General features: G+C 28.1%; 2 protein-coding genes across 2 annotated transcripts; one reads left to right on the top strand and one right to left on the bottom strand.

The window, feature by feature from the left end:
• The first annotated feature begins 8232 nt into the window (after positions 1-8232).
• Positions 8233-12232, top strand: LOC108453742 (coronatine-insensitive protein 1-like). Its single transcript, XM_017752025.2, has 3 exons — positions 8233-9149; positions 10469-10940; positions 11108-12232. Exons 1-3 carry the CDS (start codon positions 8656-8658, stop codon positions 11912-11914), a joined length of 1773 nt encoding a protein of 590 aa, XP_017607514.1. The 5' UTR covers positions 8233-8655; the 3' UTR covers positions 11915-12232.
• An 8374-nt stretch (positions 12233-20606) lies between these two features.
• Positions 20607-22643, bottom strand: LOC108450804 (transcription factor DIVARICATA-like). The gene is made up of 2 exons (XM_017748578.2): positions 21601-22643; positions 20607-21224 (listed from the first exon to the last, which is right to left on the bottom strand). The coding sequence occupies exons 1-2, from the start codon at positions 22005-22007 to the stop codon at positions 20801-20803; spliced, it is 831 nt and encodes a 276-aa protein (XP_017604067.1). The 5' UTR covers positions 22008-22643; the 3' UTR covers positions 20607-20800.
• Between the last annotated feature and the right edge of the window lie 2019 nt (positions 22644-24662).

The following is a 24662-nucleotide window of genomic DNA, read 5'->3' as shown; positions in this document are numbered from 1 at the left end:
AAAGAAAAATCCTCTTGAATCTAAAAAAATCTCTTCTTGAATCTCAAAAAATTCTTCTCTCCAAAATACAATCAATTCCTCTCTCCAATCCTCCCCCCTCTCTCTTTTACATTGAGATTGTGGCTTTTTATAAGCTTTTACCACTTGTTCTTCTTCTTTTTTTTAATTTATTTGCCTTTTCTTTTGTAGGCAAATGGAGCAAAATGGGGGTGGGTGGCTAATTATGGTGTGGAGTAGGTGAGATTAAGTTTTTTCTTTTTTTGATTTTTTTTTTGGTTGGGTTAGTGTTTTGGGCTAAGTTTTGGGTTTGGTATTGGGTTTTAATTGGGTAGTTGAGTTATGTTTATTTGGGTTTGGTTTTATTGGGCCCCGGGCAAAATTTGGGCCATACAAACATGTTTATTGAATTTAAACTCAATTCGTTTTTATTTTAATTTGATTGAATATGAAATGTTTTTAATAAATAATTTAATATAAAAAATGATTAATAAATCTAAATGATCTGAATCTGATCTTGAACCCGAAACGACTTGAAAATTTTAAAATTCAAATTAACTTGATACAAAGCAACTCAAATGCAAAAATTAATTTTAACCCAAAATGGCCCAAACTTAAATAATCTAAATCCAAAATGAGTAAAAAAAATTAAAATCCTAATTAAGTCGATCTAAAACAATTCGACCCATTCAGTCAACATTTAGAGCTCACCTGGTCGAAAGGTCTATCCAATGATCAAGTTACTCCTTCAGTTTAACAAATTCTATAGATATAGATTAGATTTTGGATAAATATTTTCTTTTAAGAGGCTACAAGTACAATTGCAATCAAATAACTAGGACCTGAATAAATTGTTAGTGGAATTGCACACTAGTTTGTAAGTGTTGCACTTTTTTTGTTGAAAGAAGTGTTGCGACACCTTTTTTTTTTTAATAATCTCATTATAGGTTTTGATCATATCTATTCTTTTTGATACAATGTCTAGAACTACCCAGAGGCGAATCTAAGGAGGCTGGCATGGGCCTTAACCCCCCCTAAAATGGAAAATTGCTATTTAGACCCTCTAAATTTTTAAAAAATTTTAAATTAATAAAAGTAAAATTACACTTTGGCCCTCTCTAAAATTATAAAAAAATTGATTTAATCTTTTAAAAATTATAAAGATATAGACTATAAAAAAAATTAAAATTTCATTCGCCCCCTAAAAAATTGTTCTAGTTTCGCCCTAGAACTACCCATAGCCCCTCCCCAACCTATCAATAGGAGGATAATGCGCTTTAACGCAGTTGAATACACGTTCTCCTGTATTAGCAACAATGCACATATCAATCGAGTTAAGACTCAACCGACGAGATAGGACACAGAATATTTATAAAGTTTGAACAATTATTCTACCTATACAAAGCCTATATTAAAGAATAGATTCATTAAATAATTATCACATACACTTAATTTACCCAAAAACTCATGGTAAAAGCAATCTCACTGTGTACAATTGTTTGCACTCCCATTCCAACAAATCCTATGAACCAAGGGATAACTCTACCGACAAATATTCCCAACGTGAATTCCATAGAAACACTCAAAACTCATGCTTAGCAAACTTATTCGACAACTTTCATATATGCAGACAATTACTTGTTCTTTTCTTAAAGAAACTTATTCAATCGGTTTGAATTTTTGAACGTTGAATTGTCTTCAATCAATTAGATTACCCTTGATTTAAAAACGAGACCAGGCTTTTGAATCCTCCATTGCTTGCCGACTGATCTCCTTGGAATAAAACAATTTTTTATGACTCAAACTATCCAAATTCTTTCAAATTTCGAGTGAATTTGGATGGACAGTGCGTTTATCTGCAATTAGTGTAAAAATAACGGTGACGGTGATATTAGATACTATAACGATACTATAGCGTGAGACTTGAATATAAAATATCAAAGATCACATTATCATATCCTTATCATTCACCCAATGCTTCATCGGTTAATTTTTTTTTTTCAAATTCAAGTTTGTTTACCTCGAATTACTATTTCATGAAGAAATTATTTTTATTTAAAATTTTAATTTAGATTAAAGTTTAAAAAAATACATTAAATTTAGATTCAATCACTTTTTAAGAAATAAATACAATAGCAAAACAAGAGAATCTGTAGGGCTAAAGGTCGAGGGCCGTACAACATAAATTTTATCCGTATAGAACTGTTCTTCTTCTACTTGGCTTTGATTAGAATAGGGTTTTCTAACGATGTAGTCAAAACTCTTCTTGTATCGTTCGTTTTTCAACATGGGTGAATTTCTTTTCCCCTCCCCATGATTTTTCCTCGAAAAGGTTCCAACATAAATATACATGTTCTTTTTTATTATTGTTGTTTTATAATTGTTTTACCGCCATTATCAACATTTATTATCACGGACATCTACATGGATGGTATTCACGAGTTATTTAATTTTCGAAAATAGAATCTTTTATGTACGTTTTACTAAAATATTCATTTGCCATATATTATTATTTTATTAAAATTTTTAAATAATGGTTTTAATATTTTGTTGACAATTTTACGAAATAAAATATCAATGGGATGATTTTAAATAATGACAAATAGCTAATGCTAAAAAGTCAAAAGTAATTAGGATAATTATTAGTTGGTTGATTGTTTATTATTAATGAAAGGTTGATGACAATGTTCATAATTACATACCTATCAATGGAATTCATTTTTCACAATTAAATACTTACACCTATTCTTAACTTCTTGAATTAAAATTCCCACAGAAAAATTTAAAATATTATTGACACGTAATTTTAGTAATATTTTATCCTAAAGCTTAAAACTCTCAACCCGTAAATCTAAACTCTACTTTTAAACCTTAAACCATGAACCCAATGTCATTAAATAATTAGAAATAAACCGTAGATGATGTGGTGGGAAAAATTTATAAAATAATTTCTCGTGAATTATATATAGACTATCATTTCTAGATTTATTATATATTTAGGTTATGAATTTAATCGTATTTTGGTTTAATTAAAAACAACTATGAGAATTTAAAAAAAAAATCATAGGTTTATTTATTAGATAGAGTAGACATTTGGGTGATTATTTTTTTGATAAATTAAAATCCCAAGTAGGCTAGGATTCATAATCTACTTATATTCTTTGATAAATCCTAGCTAGTGCCTCCAAATTATAGTATTTAAATAATAAAATTAGTCAAGTAAATGAATATTTTAATGTGTATTATTATTAATAAAATATATTTCACTGATGTCAACAACAGTAGTATAATGAAAATATAATATTTATTTTTATATGAGTATTTAGTTATATTTTTAAAATAATATTACTTTAATTTATTTATGTAAAATATATTTATGTGTAATTTAAGAAAAAATTGTATAATATAAAATGAAGTACTTTTTTTTTCTTCTTTTTTGGGCAATTTACCTAATTTTATTGACAATTTGACATTTCTTATTTAATACTGTTGCAGACATTTTCAGGTGATTTTTGATCCTAATCAAAATAGACAAAAATAAACATCCAATTGATGGCTGCCACGTACAAACTTACCCTCTACGTACGTAATTTAACATGGTCTTAACTTTGGATTTAGTCCTTGTATTATGTTAAACTTTGAGATTTAATCATCTGTTTTAATTTTGACATAATTTGATCATGTACGTTTATAAAGTTAGTTGTTGCCGTTAAAGCGATGACATTAATATTTTTTATATATTTTCATTAGATTGTACAATCAATTATAAATCAAACTGTTAACATTATTAATTTTTTTTGTTAAATTCTTACAACGTCATTTTTTAAATTACAAGGCTACCGAGTGGCTATTTTTTCCTATTTTTAGACGTCACGCCAATAAATTTAACAAAAGAAAATTAATAGTGTTAATAATTTGACTCAAATTTTGAAATATGAAAAATATAGGGACTATAACATATTTTAACCTAGATTATATGTCGATTCAATACTTAATATTTTTTTAATGGTTTCAATTGACGTAATTATCGATTTAGACTTAAAATATTGTAAAAGTATAGATGCCAAATCAAGTCAAATTAAAATTGAGGGACTAAAATCAGAATTAGGCCTTTTAACATTAAGTCGTTAGATGATTATCACATGACCTCACAAGCAGCTGCCACGTCATACAGTGTTTAATATTGACTTAACCTCAACCACTATTTACATTACAGCTTTCAGATGATCTTGCCAACTGCCATCAGTTAACTTTTGTCACACTGCTCTTGTTTTTATGAATAATTATTCTTTTTTTAAATATATATTACAATATTATAAATTAAAAATAGAAAGTAAATTATGTAGAAATTTGTATGTTCCATAATAAATTATGATAAGATTGAATTAAAATTCGAATTTCACTTTATAATTTTAGTTTATTTAAATTTATAATAGTTAATTTTGATAAAAATATTAATAGATGGATAGAAGAAGTAGAGTTGACTTTTTTCTCAGGTATATAGATTGGGTTCGATTTTTAAAGTCTTCAGTTCGATTGTAAACTAGAGAAGAAGACTTAAGGTTATACTAAAAGAATTTGAATTTGTAAATTTCTATTTACAATTGCGTTTGTATTTATAACTTCAAAAAAGAAATTCGTGTTAATTTTTTATAAAAATTTGAATAACAAATTATATTTATTGTAATTTCAGTATAGTCGTATGAATAAGAATGATAATGAAGCAAAGTGAGTGATTTTTTTTTGCACTTCTTGACCCGACTTGATTTTTATGCCTCATTCCCTAATCCAACACCAAACTTGATTCTATTTAAATTTTTAATACTCGACTTTGACCTTGAAAGAAGAAAAATTCCCAGCTCTAATCGACTTGTCTCGAAATATTATACATATTTATATTATATTATTTTTACAATATTAAATAAATATTTATTTCAAAATAATATAAAATTAAAAGAAGAATATGTTAATATCTTTTTTTTTTTTTTAGGAAATTGTGCGAGATTAGTATAAATTTAACCCAATCAAAAAATTGTAATTAAAAACTCATCATTCTCATCCTCGAACTTAATTTGAGAAAGATTAAACCTTTACAAAATCAAATCAAATTTGAACTCAATAAATTCAGATTATTTTACCATTGTGATGTGTGAGCTTTCAAAATGTTTGACAAAATATTGAAATTTAAATAAATCATAATATTGAAATAAATTAGATTTAGTAATAAAATATTGTTAACTGACATTGAAAAGGTTATTTATATAAAAATAATATTTTAATTAATATATAAAGGATTTTGACTAAATGACTAATTATTAGATTTTATACCAAACTAGAACTATATTTAACTTTAAATAATTATTAGGCAAAGCTTTGAAATTAATGCAAGTTAAATAAAAATATTGCCGCAAATTTGTCCTTTTATGATTATCGGCTACCAAAAGTATCTTTCTTATTTCAACTTTTGGATTTGATTGGGATGTGACACTATTCTCTTTTTACTTTACTACTTTACTTAAATATTATAAAAATTAAATTATTTATTTAAATAATAATTATTTAAAATTATTTTCCAAAATAATATTAATTGAATAAGGTAAAATTAGATGTATATGTCGGATTTTTGGTAAAGTATGTCTTTTTTTAATTTTAAAAAATAGGTCGATATATAAAAAGCGTATTTATCTGAGCACATTTTCTTTTTAATTTGCAAGAAAGCATGCCTAGTTAAACATTCTTTCTTTTTCTTTCTTTCTCTTTTATGAAAAAAAAGTTTTTAGGGATTTTTGTTTTAAGGTTTAGGGTTAAGAAAAAACGTATCCAGCTGACCGTACTTTCCTCTTAGTTGGCAGGAAAGTATGCTCAGCTAGACGCGCTTTTTTTTCTTTTCTTTCTCCTAGACGAAAAAAATATTTTTAGAGATTTTTGTTTTAAGGGTTAAGGTTGAGAAAAAACGAGCCCATCTAAACATATTTTTACCGAGACTCTCTAAAATCAACTTATTTCCTTAAATTTAAAGAATATGACCCATTTGATCGATTTTTTTAGGCATATAACCTTAATTTAGCAAATGATTAATATATTAGTAAGTTTAGCATAAAATTGTCATCATAATGATTTGGAAATTGGGAAGTAAATTTTTTTACCCCAAATAATCAATCATTGGTGATGATTTAGGATCATCAGGCTGTATACAAATAATCTCTATCACATCGAGACCTCAAATTAGATATAAAAATATAAAAATTTTAAATTGTTGTTCAAAAGAGTATTTTGGTAAATAATTATTATTTTTATAATATTTTAGTAAAAAAATCTTATACTCTTTTAGCTGTTTTTGGAATAATAATAACTAATAAATAATTTTGGATGGTAAAAAATATAAAGTAAATATCACCTTTTTTTTTGTTAAAAATGGTATAGTTGCAATTTTAGGCCTTAACTTTGTTTGAATTCTATTTTGAATTTATATTCTTTTGATTTAATAATTAAAACACAATTTATAATAACATCAAAGAATTTTTGTTAAATTAAATTATGTAACATTTTAAAATAAAAAATTACTCTCATGACCAATATTACACACATGGAGAATTAAATAAGCAAAATAAAAATGTTGAATCTGGATTAGGAAGGTTTTTCAAATCTAAATTTGGGTCGCAATAGTTTTTAGTATTGTTTCGAAACAACAAAGTGAATGTCTATGTGGTTTAAAATTAATCACGAGAGTAAAATTTTTTAATGATGCACGATCCAATTTAATAGAAGTCCTTTAACTGTGATAGCAGTTGAATTTCAAATCAAGAGTAGAATGATCAAATTCCTGAAGGTAAAAGTAAAAATATTAAATTTTAAACATGCAAATAACATAGGGACTGAAAGCATAATTAACCCTTCAAAATTTTTTTATAGTTAAAACACCATAAAAAAATAAAAAAATGCAAACAAAATCATTTTCCTCTATGGAAAGTAGTGGAACCATTGTTAGACATGATAGGACATCTTTGATTTCCCACTTGGCTTATTTTATTTTAAATAAATTATTAAAAAAATGGATCAAATTGCATAAATAAATTATTAAAAAATATTGTAAGCCTTGAGTGGACATCTTTGTCTTAAAAAAACAAAGAGAGAACTTTGTTTCAAACATTAACTAAATTATTAGCAAATTTATTAAAATATATTGACTCCACTTTGCCATAATTATTATGTACTAGAATTAAAAACATTTTAAAATTATTTTCAAAATTGGTTGGTTTATATAATAATTAATTTATCATTTTTATATATAATTAAATACTAGAATTTCCATCAAAGTAATTATTGATATTAAAAATACAATAAAATAATAGTAAGAAAGGAATTTTATTTTGTCAAAAAGATTCTAAAATTAAGAATTTATTAAAAGTGAATAATTTATGTTAAATACTTTTATAAAGTTAAAAATTTCCCCACTAAATTAACTCAAAGATATGGAAATGTTTACTTTATTTATTCTTATTCCAAATTTAGTTTATTTTATTATTTTTAATATAATTTTTAATTCCTATAATTTTATTTACATATTCTTTTATCCACACAATTCTATCTAAATTCTAAAAGCCACTAATTGATTGTATGGATCAAAGATTAAAGACAAATTAAAAGTTGAGATTATGTTCTAAACAAAGAATTTTTGGGATTCAAGTTTTATAGACGGAGAAAATAATATCGAAAAAGTTTTATTTTCTAATTATAGACTTGACTTAACTTGATGTCTGATTAATCGTGATTCAATGTAACACTTGAATCGAATACAACGCTATTAATGATCAAATTGTACATTAACTTTTAATACAATGATAAAATTTTAATTTCGGCAAACTTAATTCTCAACTTCGTATTAAATATTTTAGAAAAACAAAATAAGTTGATTTTATTAAAAAATTAAAAAAGCTTTATGATGGCAATCACATGAGTTGATTTTTAGTTCAAAAAAATATGTAAAACCTTTTAAACTTAAAACAGTAAATAATTTAATTAATCAAACAAGATTTTACATTTATCAAAAAAAATAAAAATTCTTACATCAACTTTTTCTTACCGTTATAGATTTGTCCCATAAGATAGCAGGAATCTACTGCACTAAAAAGTACTATAATACAGTTAAATTAACCAATCAATTACTTCCACGTCATATTCCACCCAAATTATTACATCTATATTAAAATCCATTGTATTATATTATTCAGTCACTTTCATTTATTTCTTCTATTTTTAAATTATAGAGCAGAGCTTGATCTACTACTTTCATTATCAATCGTCAGATCTTATCTTTCAAACCAATCTCGACCGTTCATTTCTTCTCTTAGCTTCATTCTACTACAAAGCTTTTTCACAGCTTTTCTTCAATTTTTTTCTGTGTGCGATCTCTCTTCGTCTTCTTCTTCTCTACTATGTCTTCTCGATCCAGTTCATACCCGACTCGGTTCGTTTCATTACTGGACCTATCCCGTTCCGTTTCGGATCATACCGCCGGTTGTTTTCTTCTACTTCGGCGACTATAAAAAGAAAGGTTCGAAGGAAAACCGTTTTGTTGCTTATTTCTCGTTTTTTTCTTCTTTTGTTCCAAGAAAAGAAAACCGGGTTCGGTCTTTTTTATTCCGATTTGATTATTGGATGGAGGAAAATGATAACCAACGGCGAAGAACGGTTCCGTTTACCGGTATGTCCGACGTCGTATTGGTCTGTGTGTTACCGTACATACAAGACGCAAGAGACCGTGCAGCCGTTTCGCTTGTTTGCCGGCGTTTGTACGAACACGACGCGTTGACACGTAAGCATATAACTATAGCGCTTTGTTACACGACGACTACCGATCGGTTACGGCGGCGTTTCCCGCACTTGGAGTCGTTGAAACTGAAAGGAAAGCCACGGGCGGCGATGTTCAATTTAATACCTGAAGATTGGGGAGGGTACGTGACTCCATGGGTGTTTGAAATAGCAGAGAACTTCAATTTCTTGAAATCGGTTCATTTTAGAAGGATGATTGTTAAGGATACGGATCTCGAAATTTTAGCTCGGTCTAGAGCGAACGTTTTACAGGGTTTGAAGCTTGATAAATGCTCTGGTTTCTCCACTGATGGACTCTTCCTCATTGGAAGCATGTGCCGGTAATTTTCATTTTCAGTTTTTTTTAATGGTTTTCAATTCGACAGTGTTAATTTTGCTTATTAAGTGCGATTCAGTTCATTCTTTAATTCAATGTTATTGAATTTGATCCAACGAACTGCTAGATCCCGCTTTGAATCCATAATCTGGAATTTAATTGAATTGGTATCTCTGCATTTCTTTCTGTTTGATAGATCTAATAAGGAATGGGGGCATCTTTAATAGAAGAATATGGCTTGCCTGAGAGGGAAAGTGTAGAAAAAAGGGTTGATTTGAATTGAAGGAACTATTGGGGTTGTTTGTAGTTGAAGGGTTTTAATAGACTTGTATGCAAGCCAGCTGAATTTTTTTTTTCTTGTTTATTGAAAATTAGGTAGATCTTTCTTTTTCAATGTGTAACAATCAAATTTATTGATGTAACATGAGTTATTTTACTTTTACTCTTCATTTTATAAGGATATGACCTCCTAAGATTCTCCAAATACATTGAAATATTTAGAAAAATTCAACTATACCCGTATTGGATACGTACTTGTATCTCACACATTCCCGAGTTTGAATAACATAGGAAATCAGTATCAAACTATTGCCTCATCATGTGAATCATTGATATTTCATATGTGCCGAAGAATGGCGGAGTTTAAAGTTGCTTGAAGGGTAAAAGAGGCTGTTGTACTAGGAATTAGATTGCATTTTGTTCCCTTTACTCAAAAAATAGGTAAATTAGTCTTTGTACATCAGATCAAAGATTAAACTAGTCCTTTCTTAAACCTCGCTTGAACTTGTATTGGTTCTCTTATTGAATAAGTAGGAAATGAGTATGAAGATTGCTTCTTCTTTTTGTTGTTTTAAATGCTTGAAGTGGATTGGAGCATTGCCATACAATGCCATGTATCTTTATGAAGTATTGAGGTTGCACAAGGCACTTTAGCGTAAGTTATAGGATGCTGATAGCAATGGTTGAGCTTTTACTTGATTGATCAATTAATGGTTCATTTATAGAATGCATGTGTGGTAGTCCATAGTTAGAGTTGAGATTTCACAAAGTAAAAAGGTTTCTTAGCTATTTAATATATGGTTTTCTATTTGGTCCTCTGAGTTTTTTTATATATTTAATTTTTAATTTTTTTACTACATCCAACCATCACATGTCACTCTTTCAACTTTGTTTTTGAAGTCTAAAAAGGTAACTCAAAATAAACCAAATAATTCTCCTTAGAATCTTAAGATTAACCAGCAAGGTCCATATAATTGCTTCATAGCCATTTGAAAGAAGTAAAAATTCCTTGTTTATGACTGAAGTCTTGATTTGTTTCTGCAGGCAACTAAGAACCTTGTTTCTTGAAGAGAGTTCAATTGTCGAGAAAGATGGTCGATGGCTTCACGAGATTGCGGTAAAAAACTCTGTTCTCGAGACTTTAAACTTTTACATGACCGATCTTCTCCAAGTGAGTTTCGATGACCTTGAACGGATTGCCAAAAATTGTCCCAACTTGACCTCGGTGAAAATTAGTGATTGTGAAATTCTGAATCTTGCTGGCTTCTTTCGTGCTGCTGCCGCTTTAGAAGAATTCTGTGGTGGTTCTTTCAATGAACAATCGGAGAGGTATAATGCCGTAAAATTCCCCCCAAGGCTATGCCGTTTGGGTTTAACATACATGGGGAAGAACGAAATGCCAATCGTGTTTCCTTTTGCATCGGTGCTTAAAAAGTTGGACCTCCTCTACGCATTACTCGACACGGAAGATCACTGCTTGTTGATTCAACGATGCCCCAACTTAGAAGTTCTCGAGGTAAAACTGCAAACCTATAATTTTTTAATATTTTTCTGCACCGCTTTCGTGTAATTGCAACTCTTGAGACACTGCAAAATGCTGAAATTCCGAGAAATATTCTAGGACATTGTCATTCATTGTAGTTTCCAATCATGTCTTATCGAATGTATTTTCTGGGTGAACAGACGAGGAATGTTATTGGAGATAGAGGACTAGAAGTTCTTGCTCAAAGTTGTAAGAAACTAACGAGGCTTAGAATCGAGCGAGGTGCAGATGAGCAAGGAATGGGTGATGAAGAAGGTCTGGTTTCACAACGAGGACTAACAGCGTTAGCTCAAGGATGCCTTGAGCTGACATATATAGCCGTTTATGTATCTGATATCACGAATGCATCATTGGAATCCCTCGGGACATACTCCAAAAATCTCTGTGATTTTCGTCTCGTCTTACTTGACCGAGAAGAAAGGATAACAGACTTGCCTCTTGACAATGGAGTACGAGCACTATTGAGAGGCTGTGAAAAGCTCAGAAGATTCGCTTTGTATCTCCGAGCTGGTGGTTTGACCGATGTAGGCCTCAGTTATATCGGGAAATATAGCCCTAACGTTAGATGGATGCTTTTAGGATATGTCGGGGAGTCAGATGCCGGGCTTTTGGCATTCTCCCGTGGATGTCCTAGCTTAGTGAAACTCGAAATGAGGGGTTGCTGCTTTAGCGAGCAAGCAATAGCACAAGCCGTGATGCGGTTACCCTCTTTGAGGTACTTATGGGTGCAAGGATATCGAGCATCACCAGCCGGTCGCGATCTATTAGCCATGGCACGTCCATTTTGGAACATCGAACTGATCCCTGCAAGACGAGTCAATATGACTAATCAAGTCGGAGAACCAGTCGTGGTCGAACATCCGGCTCATATACTTGCCTATTACTCCCTAGCTGGACCAAGAACAGATTTTCCAGATACTGTCATTCCTTTGGATCCGGTGCTGTAAATACAAACCCTTTTTTCGCACGTCCGATTTTTCTGTTTATACAGATTATGTACCTTTACGGTTTAGAGGGTTTCAGTTTGATATTTTCGGTTTTTTTTTTCGATTTCATTCCTCGACTTTGTCTTTGTAATAAGATTTTCGTTTCGGTAGAAAAAAAAAAAAAGCATTTGCAGTCTTACTTGCTTAGTGGGCAACCATGGATAAGTAGCTTAGGTATTAAGCTTTTTACTGATATAATTTTACTTTTGATTATGCATATTGAATCTTAATTGAATAACATTTTAATAGTGGCAGACATTGGAAATGTTCAATTAAAAAGGTTTATTCTTGGTAAGGATTTTTGATTGCTTGGAATGTTTCATTTAATATAGTCCATGGAATAATTCAAATAAGTTTTCTAAATAAAGTTTTCTAAATAGTCCATTTTTTGAGTAAATGGGAAAGAATGCAACCAAGACTCTTAGTGCAAGGGCCTCTATAGTACTTTTACTCCTTCCCGTTCCATCGAATGAGCATTGATGATTAGGGATGACAAAACCTAAACTGCTTAATGAATTTCGAACTTATCCACTTTGAATGAAGCAGATTTTTTTTTTAAAAGGTGGACATAGTTCAAGGCATAGTGGATTCTTTTTGGACAATGGATGTGGAGCGATTATAATATTTGCTTGTCCCATCCCACTATATGAAACTATCATTTTACATTTGTATTTATAACTATTAAAATGATAAAATTATAAAAAGTGTTTTGAAAAAATACGTGTTTTATGTTTAATTTTTAAAAAAATTATGTTTAAATGTTTACCTGCCTTTAAAAAGATTGAAAATATTAAAAAAATTCACAAAAAATAAAGTGAATTGAAACAATTGAAATGAATGTATCTAATATTCATGGAGGTGATAATGGTTTTCGTTATTATACATTCATAGTGAAATGGGACAAGTGATGGAATATAACGTGACAACTGTAGAATAATGGTAGATTTGACAACTTCTTCCCTTATCCCGCTCAATTATCATCCCTATGGGTAATAAAAGTGATCTTTATACTATATAGGACATGCCCACCTATATTATTAATTTGATAATGGGGGGAATTTAAACTTAAAAAGAACATTAATAAAGAGAATATATTTATTCATCGATGAAGTCGGGTTTAAGTAGATTATTAATATGTTTTATAATTATCTAAGCTTAGTTTAATCTAAATATGAAAATAATTTTAATGAAGTTCAACCTGAATTGAAAAATTCAATTTAAAACCGATTTGACCTACTCATATTTGTCCATTTTAATATATAATTTTTATGGTTAAATGAATATTTATTATATTATATAAAATAAAATATATAACATTATTACTTATTGCTATATAGAGAATGAAACATTATATATATTATAAATATAAATAAATATTTATATATTTTAAAAGAAGAAGAATTAGTTTGGTCTTTAATCTAATATAGAATGATTAATTTATTTATTTTTTCTTAATAAAGAGGACAAAATACAATCTATCTTTTTGTACAAGGACCTCCATAATATTTTTACCATAAACATACCCAAATTATTATCATTATCATTGGGTTTTTTTATCCGTTAAATACTCGAAAGTTTCCAATTAAGTACAGGTAGTAAGAGGAATTTATGGGACCTTGGATTTGAGGACCAGAAAAGAAATGTACTTATTGTAAAGTGGTGTGTATGTATTGTATAAGAATTGACCTCTATTTTCTCTTTAATTGTCATTTTCATCCTTTTTCCACAAGGTAGAAAAGAAAAAAAAAAGAATGTACCGAAACCATAATTAATAGCTTTGCAATTTAGTTTTGTACTTGAGTACATAATAAAGGATAGAAAAATATGATTTTTTTTACTTGGAATACTCGTGTCCGATACGTATTCAAATATAAGAATATAATTCTCTATCGATCACCAAAATATAAAGAGAAAATTTAAAAAAATTGAATATACTCATATTAGTAAAAGTATCACGGAGGCCTCTATTCCATGAGTCAAATTGCATTTTTCTCCCTCTACTCGAAAAACAGGTAAATTAGTCCTTATAGATTAGATTAAAAAACAGATTGGTCCTTTCTATTAAAATTTTCATCCATTAGTATTGTTAAAAATTGACATGGTGTGTCATATGTATTTCATGTTGACATACAATAATCATTTTTTAACAATAAACGTAGATAAAATTTTTAACAAAATGATCAGTTTACTTTTTGATCTAATGTACAAGCACTAAATTTTCTATCTTTTTGAGTAAAAGAAGTAAAATGTGATTCAATTCTAAATATAGGGACCTCTATGATATTTTTACTTACTCATATCAAATTTGTATCCAAATAATTTATTTTTTAAAATTCTTTTAAAAAGGGTTTTGGTGGTCTAAATATCTGATCAATAACACCCATACATTTTATGGCTGGTTTGGGCCTTAAAGTTTTCTAGATATTGACAGTTCAGGACAGATTCTACATCATACCATTTTCATTTTCAGGACCCATTCTAGAAGTAGCTTTCATTTTTATCTTTTGTTTGGGGTGGGGGTCTAAAACCTTCGATGTGCAATAATTATGTTAATCTCGATTAAATTTAAAGTAGAGCCGGGTTGGACAGTTAAATTGAGATAATATTTTTTAGTATTTCTATTTATAAGATCTGGATTTAAAATTTTATTTAAAAGATATCAAACTTTTTATCACTTAATTCAATAAGCGTTGGTTGATAAAATATTTCTCGTGGCCAAGAGTTACTAGAATCATTACAATTAAGCGTAAACCATGTAACTTCGAATGTGAGTTTAAAAATTCAATCTAGTCAACTTAAATTTAAACTTGATTCAACTGCTTGATCATAAAAAATAATAACCTAAATTTAAATTTATCCAAACTCAAAATCGAGTTAAATTTGAAATTAACCCACATCTAAAATAATTAAAAATTGAATTAACCCGAGTCTAAAATAATTCGACTTGAAAACTTTGAATCTCAAACTTAAATGATTTAAATCAAAACAATCTAAATCCGAAATCAACATGAAAGTTTTAAAAACTTGTTCCATCCGACCTTCCACCTGTCTAATACTCCATTCATGATCAATGCTGCAAATTTATTCGCAATTAATTCACTCAATAAATTTAGCGATAAATATTAAAATTATACATAAACTTTGATTTAATGTGTAATATTGTATATAAACTTTGATTATGTAGTCATGACGATTTTATATATGAAAATTTGATTTGATTCGGTTTTGAAATTACTAACACCATTATCAAATTAGTATAATTTTAGGTTGATATATTGCATATACAAACTATTGTATTAATCTAATATGAAAATAAATGTACATATTCATTTATTTAAATGAATACAATTGAATCAATATCAAGGTTTCATGTATGCATATGAACCACAATTCAAGTTTCATGTGTATAATTGCACTAAATTAAAAGTTTATTTATAAAATTGATATTTATCCCATAAAATTATAATTTAAACATTGACAAGTTAACGTGAAATAACATGGTTTTTGAATCCGGATCAATGCTAAAATCAATTGGGCAATTAGTTAATGATTCGATCAGTTTTAATTAAATAAATTATTAAAATTTTATAAAAATTATAAGACTCATTCCAACTGTCGACTCAATTGGTTTTTTTTTTTATCTCATTTCATACCAATTCATAGGTCAATCAGTTCTCTCTCTTACTCCAACCTAATGTATTGGCCAATCTAGTATGATTTCAACAACTATAAGAAATCATTCTGGTTAAAAGATACCATAAGTCCCTATAATTTTTGAAAATTTGAAATTTAGTCCATCTAATTTTTAGATTTTAAAATTTAAGTTCAATTGGGTGTTAAAATTTTTTCTTTAAATTCAAGTTCATTACAACATCAATTTTTAAAAATGAGTACTTTTGTTTATTTCAAAATGCTACACCAACAAATTTAACAAAAGAAATTTAATAATGTTAACAGCTGGACTTAAATTTTAAAGTCTGAAAAAGTAAAGCACTAAATTCATATAAATAAAAATACAAAGACTAAATTTCAAATTTTCAAAGAGTATGGAAACTTACGCCATATTTTATTTCTTTTATCTAAAATATTATTATTATTATTTTTAAAATAAGGGTGTGTGAACTATATTTTTATCCAACATTGATACAAAAACTAAAACAAAATCCCTCGTGACCCCAAATTGATGTCCTTCCAATAAAGAAGCCTAATCTAATGTACGTTGTAACACTAAATCTATCTCTTGCTTTACAATATTAAAAAAAAGATTATGCCAAATAAAATATGTACCAAAGTGATAACATCAACTCCACTTTAACATCATGTGTGAGATCTGACGACAAAAAAGGAGAGTACTAAAACCAAACATCATCCTTTAAATAAAAAGCATCCACCAATTTGCAAAATTATACATCATGCTAATGTAATAGTAAAATTTATCTATATTATATTTGAAATCTTTAAATAAGTTAGTAATACTGAGTCAATTAAATATCAATTCGATTGAAAATTTTTTATATTTAAAAAATTATACGAGATTTTAACTTAAAACACCAAGTGGTTCAACTTCTCTACTTTTCCATTTCAATTGAAGTGTGTAAACCATAATCTAGTATGTGTGTGTGTGAGAGAATTTACTTGGTAGGTCCCTCTATTATAGGAACCGAATTAAATTAGTCTTTCTACTATTGAATGGATTAATTTAATCCTTATATTATTAAAAAATCAAATAAAGATAAATTCCAATTAAAAATTTTCAATAGACTTAACAATTTTTTTAAACAATAAATGTTAACTCGGTTTAAGTTTTACTTTTATTTGATTCATTCTAATTATACAAGGATTAAATTGAATAATTTAATAGTAGAAGGACTAATTGAATCGAGTCACTAGGGGGTTGATATAAAAAGAGGTAGGTCTCATATTTGCATGGGTATTTAGAAGGTTGATAATTGGTTTGTTGTTAAAGTTGAAGATTGCCATATATTTCTTTATGGAGTAATTTAAAAAGAAGAAGAAAAAGTTGGGCAAAAAGAAATTAGTATATAATGTTAACCTTCTCAAAAGGGTTTCATCAATCTTTTTTGAATAAAGTGGGGAAATAGAGTGCTTTCATATTCAACTTGCAAAAAGGTTTCTTTTGCTTAGAAAACATATATAAATATAAAGTAGATGGTTTTTGTCATTTTATGTGAAAATAAAATAAAGTAAATTAAAAATAATCATGTTTAATTTGTAGCTTTTGAACACTTAAAAAGAAAGCTTTTCTTTGGGGGGCATAGAAAATGATAGATTTTACATGCAATGTGACATGGGGTAAGGCACTAACTTAGCTATTTCATCATAGTTGTAGCACTACCAATAATCTATATTTTTTGGACTCAATTGTAAAATGATGGGTTTACAATTTTTTTTAATTATATGTTATATTTTCGGGCTAAATTTGGTACCTAAATTTATTAAATGTTATACAAATTACGTAAAATACTAATGGTGGTAAAATTGTTTTTATTATGCTACAAAACTATTGTTTGTATTAGAGAAAAATCATGTTTAAAAAATAGGTATTGAACGCTTAACTAATTAATATTAAATAAGAAAAAAACCCAAATTAAAATAAATTTATTATTTTTAATTAATAAAATAATCAATAAATTAAATAAAACAAAAAGTAAATGAACATGTAAAATAAAAAAATATCATATCATCTGTCATAAGTCGATTATACATTATTTTTTTTTGCTACCTAATAAAAAAATAACATTTTATTATGTTGGAGTAATTTGTAAGACGTTTGATAAGTATCAAATTAGGAAAAAGAGTCAAGTTTAAGTACTAAATTAGACGCCCAAAAGATTAAATGCCAACTTAAGAAAAAATGTCAATGTACCAAATTAAGAAAAAAGTATCAAGTTTGGGTACTAAATTAGACCACAAAAATATTTAGATATCAAATTAAGAAAAATATTAAGGTTCAAGTACCAAATGTTATATTAAATCTATATTTTTATAAGAAAGTTTTTCATCTACTTAAGTCTTCAAATATAATTTTTATACTTATATTTAAATATATATTCAATATGAAGGTCGGATACAAAAAGAAAAAATAAAACATGAATATAATGTTGTTAAAATCGAATCGAGAAGCGATTAGCATTACTAATCTAAATAAAGAGATTAAAATTGGTAAAAATTCAAAAATTAATAAAAACCAAATTATTAATTGATTGAGCCATTTATATATATTTTAATTAATTATTTAATTATTATTAGATTAATGTGGAAAATAAAATCCAATTTAATTTTAATCGCATGCATATGAAAAGTAGCAATGGTGGGTGGTAAATCCCACAATTTCAATGCCTATTTGGCTACCTATGAGATAGAGTGGATTAGCCAAATGGACATTAATTAGCCAAGTGGAGGCTACGGATTTTTATGTAGAGAAGTCGTCTTAGAGGATTTTGACGTAAGTATTCTATGTTCTATCACTTAATTTTAGTGAAGACAATGCTCCCAAATAAAATTGAAGATATTATTCTTTTTATTTATTTAGTGGCATGCATCGAGAAGGACATAACTTTACTTCGATTTAATGAAAACTCGAAGAGTAAAATTTAAGATGTCAAAATTTAATAAATAGTGTTTTATTCTGAATAATATTTTGATTTATGTTTTTTAAGTAAATTAATATTAACATGTAAGAAGTATTAAATTACTTTTTATCGTTCGATTATATGTATATTTTTCCCTTTTAAAATCAAATATCAGATTAATTCTTGATTATCATATTATTTGTGAGGTGTGTTTTATGTTTTCGGGTAAACTAGAGACGAAATAGAATGGACGTCACGACGGGGAGGAGCACGACGACGCGACAGACGACGTCCCGATGAGACGATATGTCTTGTCACGATGTGGCGGCGTGTATTCAATTTAAATCAAGTTTCTTCTCTTAGTTAAGTTCTACTATCTTTTCCTAGTTCAACTCTGATTATTTTAGGGATATCTTCTTCTAGTAACCCTAAAATTTACATCTTCATCACATTAAGATTAAGAGAAGATTAAGAGAGTTTTTGAGAGAGTTTAAGGGAATTTCTTGTTTTAGCTAAAGAGCTTTATTTTTTTGAGACCCAGGGTTTTCTATTTTTGGTCATCTCTATCTTGTACACTTTCAAATTTTTTGCTCAATTAGTAAAGCCAACTTTGTCCATTCTTTTTTTATATTTTTCTACGTAAATATTTGTATGACAGATCAATCAGCAACATTACCGATTTAAATTTAAATATATGTGGAATATAAATATTTTTTTAAAGATAAAGAATGTATTAAATTAAAACACAGTATTTTCTCAGATTCTTATCAGAAGATTAACAATTTTCTTTTATCTTGGAATATATTGTAAACAGTAGGCAATTTTGCTTGATTTCCAGGATCATTTAGCACAAATTTAAGCACATAATAAAGTAATAAATTAGCAGTTCCAGTCCATAAGGAGGAATCTCAAAAAAAAAAAAAAAGTAAATAATATTCTTTCCTTTATCCATTAGGGAAAAAAAGTACCCTTAAGTTCAAGGAGAGAAAAAGTCAAACATCAGATTCTGCCAAATTTCAAAGCTAGATTTCAACATGGTAATAAAATGCGAAAATAAAACATAAGCACATTTGGTTTATAAGTAAACGTTTTCCAATTCAGTAATTACCGAAATAAGCTTAAATTTTTCGAATCGAATTTGAGTTTAGTAATATTCAGCTCAAACGGTTCGTGAATATTATCAAGTTTGGGCTTGGATTTGAGTACAAAATTAATAAACAAGCTTAATCAAGCTCAATTATATCTTGAGCCAAGCTCGAACTTGAAAATAAATGTTCAATTAAACTCGAGTTTGTTAGTATTCAAGTTCTACCGAGCTCAATTACACCCCTAACGGGTAAGTTTTTCTTTTACAACCTTTTAGTATGTATAAATTTGCGTTAGATATAAATGTCTGTCCGACACCAACGCTTCAAAGAAAAATAGAGAGTCGAGGACCGCACAAAAGGACATAAAGAAGCTACTATGTTAAATGAATCAATCTTTGCCACGCATTGAGAGTTGGGTTGGCTGAAAGAGGAATCTCAAAAGAAAATGGCGAATTTGGATTGGACCAATATAAAGTTGATCAATAACATATATATAAACATATTATATATATAATAAGTGTATATATATTCTGTAGAAGATTTGAAGCATGTGATGCTGAGTTAAGTGGAATGCAGACTCAGCTTCTACTAAGTAATTGCAATCAAAAACTGAGTCAAGTTGGCCATATTGAATCCATAAAGAAAAGGTGAAAATGGCGGAAAGGGGTCCCTAACACAAAGCAAAGCAATTAGATACCATGGAATTTCAAATGGGAGAGTGCCCATTGAGTCACCTTTTTCAAGACCAAATCACAATTTGACATTGCGGTTCCATGCCGTCTACAGATAATCATCGATCCTGGCCTCGAACGTGTCCGGTCGTGTCTCAATTCGTGGCCTCGTAGGGTTTGGTTTCAAGCTATGGATGTCATAATCATCCCAACAAGGCTTTTTAGTACCCTGCATGAAAATTATGAACAAATGAAAGATTTTAAGTGTTTAACATGTTATTATCGTACTCCGGATGGCTGGTTTTTTGGCGAACCGGAATAGCGTATTTATTTTCGAATTTACAGTACATGATTTGTTTTCATCCTTGTATAACAATAAGACCATTTTTTAACATCATGAAAGAACCCCAAACATTATTAGATTCGAAAAACCGAGACGACTTTCGAGTACAACAGAGAACAACAACAGCCTTACATATCCTGTTGTGAAGGGTTTTAGAATACTGAACTTTGGTGTTTGATATGAGCTCCATGATAAGCATTACCATACAGATTTTGAGCAGCCTGGTACTGCGACGATGTAAACCTGTTTCCATTCCCCGAATCGAAAACAGTAACTGACCCATTAAGGCTTACAGCTTTTGACATACTGGCTATCTTATGCTGCAATGCAAGGACATTAGACTGGTTTACAGACAGAGCCTTACGATGGTCCGAAAACGTAGTGGTGCTAGTGAGATTGAGAACTGTAATATCGTGGATGCTCGGTCTCCTCTTATCTTTTCCCCCTGAAAGTTGCCTTTGGTAATATTTTTGGGCATGGCTAGCAACTTGTGTAGGTGTCTTTGAAACCACAAAGTTCCTTGAAATATTTCTCCAATCCCCTTTACCATACTTTACAAGTCCCATTAGAAACCTCCTTTAATGCCATAATCAAAGCAACCATTGTTAGTACAAGTTTACTTGCAAGACAAGTTTGATATTAAAGAAAAAAAAATTACCTACAAGTTTACTTGCAACACAAGAAATCTGATTAAAGTAACTCTTAAGTTAAAAGTTCATCAATCAGACAATCACCAACATGAAAAATAAGAAAATCCCAGAATTTTAAACAAAATTCATCAAAGCAACCATGTTAAACATTAAAGAAATTTTTTTACCTAAAGTTTACTAGCAACACAATAAACCTGATTAAAGTAATTCTAAGCTAAAATTTCATCGATCAAACAATCACCAACATGAAAAATAAGAAAACCCCAGCATTTTAAACTGAATTTCGAACCAAAAATAATCACCTGTGTTCATCTTCAGTCCATGGGACACCTTTTTTCCTTTCATGATCATGGCCCTTAGCACCATTAGGTCTTTTCCTATAACCATCAAAATCATGGTTATCGACCAATTCTAATGTAAAAGATGAGGTGGGATAACCGGGGATCGGAATTCGACCGGCTTCGATATCGGAAACATCTTCTTCTAATTCCCTGTATTGTTTAATAACATCTAAAACAGTTTTACCAGGTATCATCTCTGCAACTTTTATCCATCTATCAGGTACATCGTCACCATATATAGCTAAAGCATGTTCAAACCTTTTGTTTTCTTCTTTAGTCCAATATGTATTTTGGTTCTCTTGATGAAACCAATCCATATTTGACATAAAAGATGTTGAAAATAAAGCTTCCATACTTGAAAAATTCATACCAAAAAGAAAAGAAAGAAGAAAATTTTAAGTTGGGAAAACAGTGATCATGTTGGAGATGAAAGAAGTAATATTTAGATGCTTAAAAAGAGCATTAAAAATCAGAATTATTTTACTTGGGAATCAAGAATCAAACTTTTTTTTTTCTTCTTTTTTGCTAAAGAATCTAAAAAGACTAATCTTTTAAAGAATCAAGTGAATTTTGAAAAAGAACCAAGGCAAGAAAATCTGGGTTTTTTTTTTTCTTTTTTGATTTATTTATATAACAATAATAAAAACAAAGCTGAAATTGTTTGAAGAAGGTTATAACAAGCAAAGCTTGGAACTTTAGAACTTATATATATACTAAAAACATGGCAATAAAGTGAAGAAGAAAAAGATGAAAAAACAAGCTAAAGAAAGAACAAGTTGAGCAAAATAAATGAAAAAAAAAAAGATGATTCTTTGGAATGGTTAAAATTTGATGGAAATAGTGAGAAAATTGGGTTTTCTTTGAAGAGAAGAAATGGAATTTGGATCAAAAGGGAAATGTCGAAGAGAATTAAGGAAAATAATGAGAAGAAGATTTGACAAAAAAAAAAAAAGTTTTCAAGTGGATGAGTTCAAGGGAAAGAAAGAGAAAAAGGAAGCTATGAAAGGTGGCATCCTAGGATTGGATTGAAGTTTTTAAAGTGGTATATATATATTTTTTGTCTTATACTTTAGATTTTTTAGCAATTAAATCTGGAGTTGAATCGGGTTAGATATCTAAACGAGCATTATACTTTAGATTTTAAAAATTATTGAGTTTTTAATATTCCACCCAATATTCATTAATTGACAAAAACGACATTAAGGCGGTAAGCGGTAAGCGGAAGCTTTGACCCCTCGCAAATGATGGTAAAATTTGTTTATAACTCTTTTAAAAACTATGAAATAATATGTCAATACAATAAAAAAAAATCATACTTTAACCTCCTTTAAAAATTATAATTTAATATTGACTCGCTACAATAAATTTAATATTCATCCCTATTAGCGGAAGTAAAAATTAAACCTTAATTAATTACTTTATAAAATAAATTATATTATAATAAAAATCTAAAATGATGAAATTTTTATTTTATATATAAACATATTGTTTTACATTAAATTTTTTCATAAATATGATGATTATCTTGTAAAGGGAAAAGAAAAAAATTGTACATTTATCCACCACCATTTAATTATATTTGGTTATTTGTATGTGTTATGTGTTTTATGTTTTTTTTATCACATTTTCATAAAGTTGTAATGATAATCTTAAAAGAAAAAAAAGAAAAGAAAAACACCATTACGAAAAGTATAGAGCTATGCACCATTCAATTAGATATGATGATTTGTGTTTATATTTTATGATTTTTATATTAATTATACAAAAATTTCTATCAAATATTTTTAAATTTTAATATTTAAATTTCAAAACATTCTAATTTAATTTCTAAAAGCATCAATATCATATTAATCAGTTCTTTCATTAGTTTATACATCAATTTAGGCGTTAAATATCAATTTGAATTTGATGTGGAAGTTATTTTAAAACACGTGTAGCAAATTGTAAACACATATGTACCTATGTATAAATAAATAAAAACATTTTAGATTAGTTATAGAGTGGTCCCTAATTTAAGATTAACAAAATTTTTAATGGTAATGATTAAATCAAAGAATTATTTTAATTAAAATAATTAAATTAACAATAAAATAAAATTATTAAACAATTTTTATTGTCAAACTTTAACCATAGCAATTTTGTCATTTTATGAGGTTTTAAAAGAAAATAATTAATAAGCCCATCACATCATCAACATAAAATGTCATAATTCCCTGCTTAAAGTTCAAAATTATCTTACTTTTAAAATCATGCAAGTCTATACCATACCATTAAAGTTATCTAATATGGTTTATGTATTAAAAATGTCTATAAACTATAGTAGCTTATTAAAATAAGTCTAAATAATTTGTTTTACACTGATTAAGTTTTAGTTTAATTAGTATTAGTATTATTGTTAGTGTAGGAGGATGTGAGTTCGATTGCGGTGAAGCGTATCATCCTCCTATTTAAGGATTGAGAAGGGGTTATGGGTAGTTCTAGACATTATATCAAGAAGAGCTAATATGATAAATTAAGAACCTATAATGTGATTAATGTAAAAATAAATAGTATATAACAACTTATTCTTTAATAAATGCACATAAAATCTTTAATTTTAATTTATGAATAATTTTTATAACATGGAATTTAATGAAAAATTATATGTAAATTATTTGTTTATTTGGATAAACATATAAGTTGAAAATGTAAATTTTTATGTAAAATTTAAAATTTGTTTAGATTTTATCATATTAAAATAATTTTAATACGATACATTTTGTTGTAAAAATTCAAGATTTACAATCAATAGATTTGTAATAAAATCTTTTTTACTTATGTGTTTCTCAAAGTAAATAAATAATTTATCAAATTAGTCCCTATACTATTGGATGGATCAATTTAATTTTTGTAGTATTAAAAAAATCAAATAAAGTTAAAATTTAACACAATTAAACATTTATTTTTTTTAATGTCCTGTACATTTTTTTTTTGTTGACTGAGCTTTGGAGTCAGCATTGTGCTCAATGCAAGGGAATGTGAAT

This window comes from Gossypium arboreum, chromosome 10 (genome assembly GCF_025698485.1).
Source record: "Gossypium arboreum isolate Shixiya-1 chromosome 10, ASM2569848v2, whole genome shotgun sequence".
NCBI classification, from domain to species: Eukaryota; Viridiplantae; Streptophyta; class Magnoliopsida; order Malvales; family Malvaceae; genus Gossypium; species Gossypium arboreum.
The sequence above is the reverse complement of the archived record's forward strand: the minus strand, read 5'-3'. Positions and strand labels throughout refer to the sequence as shown.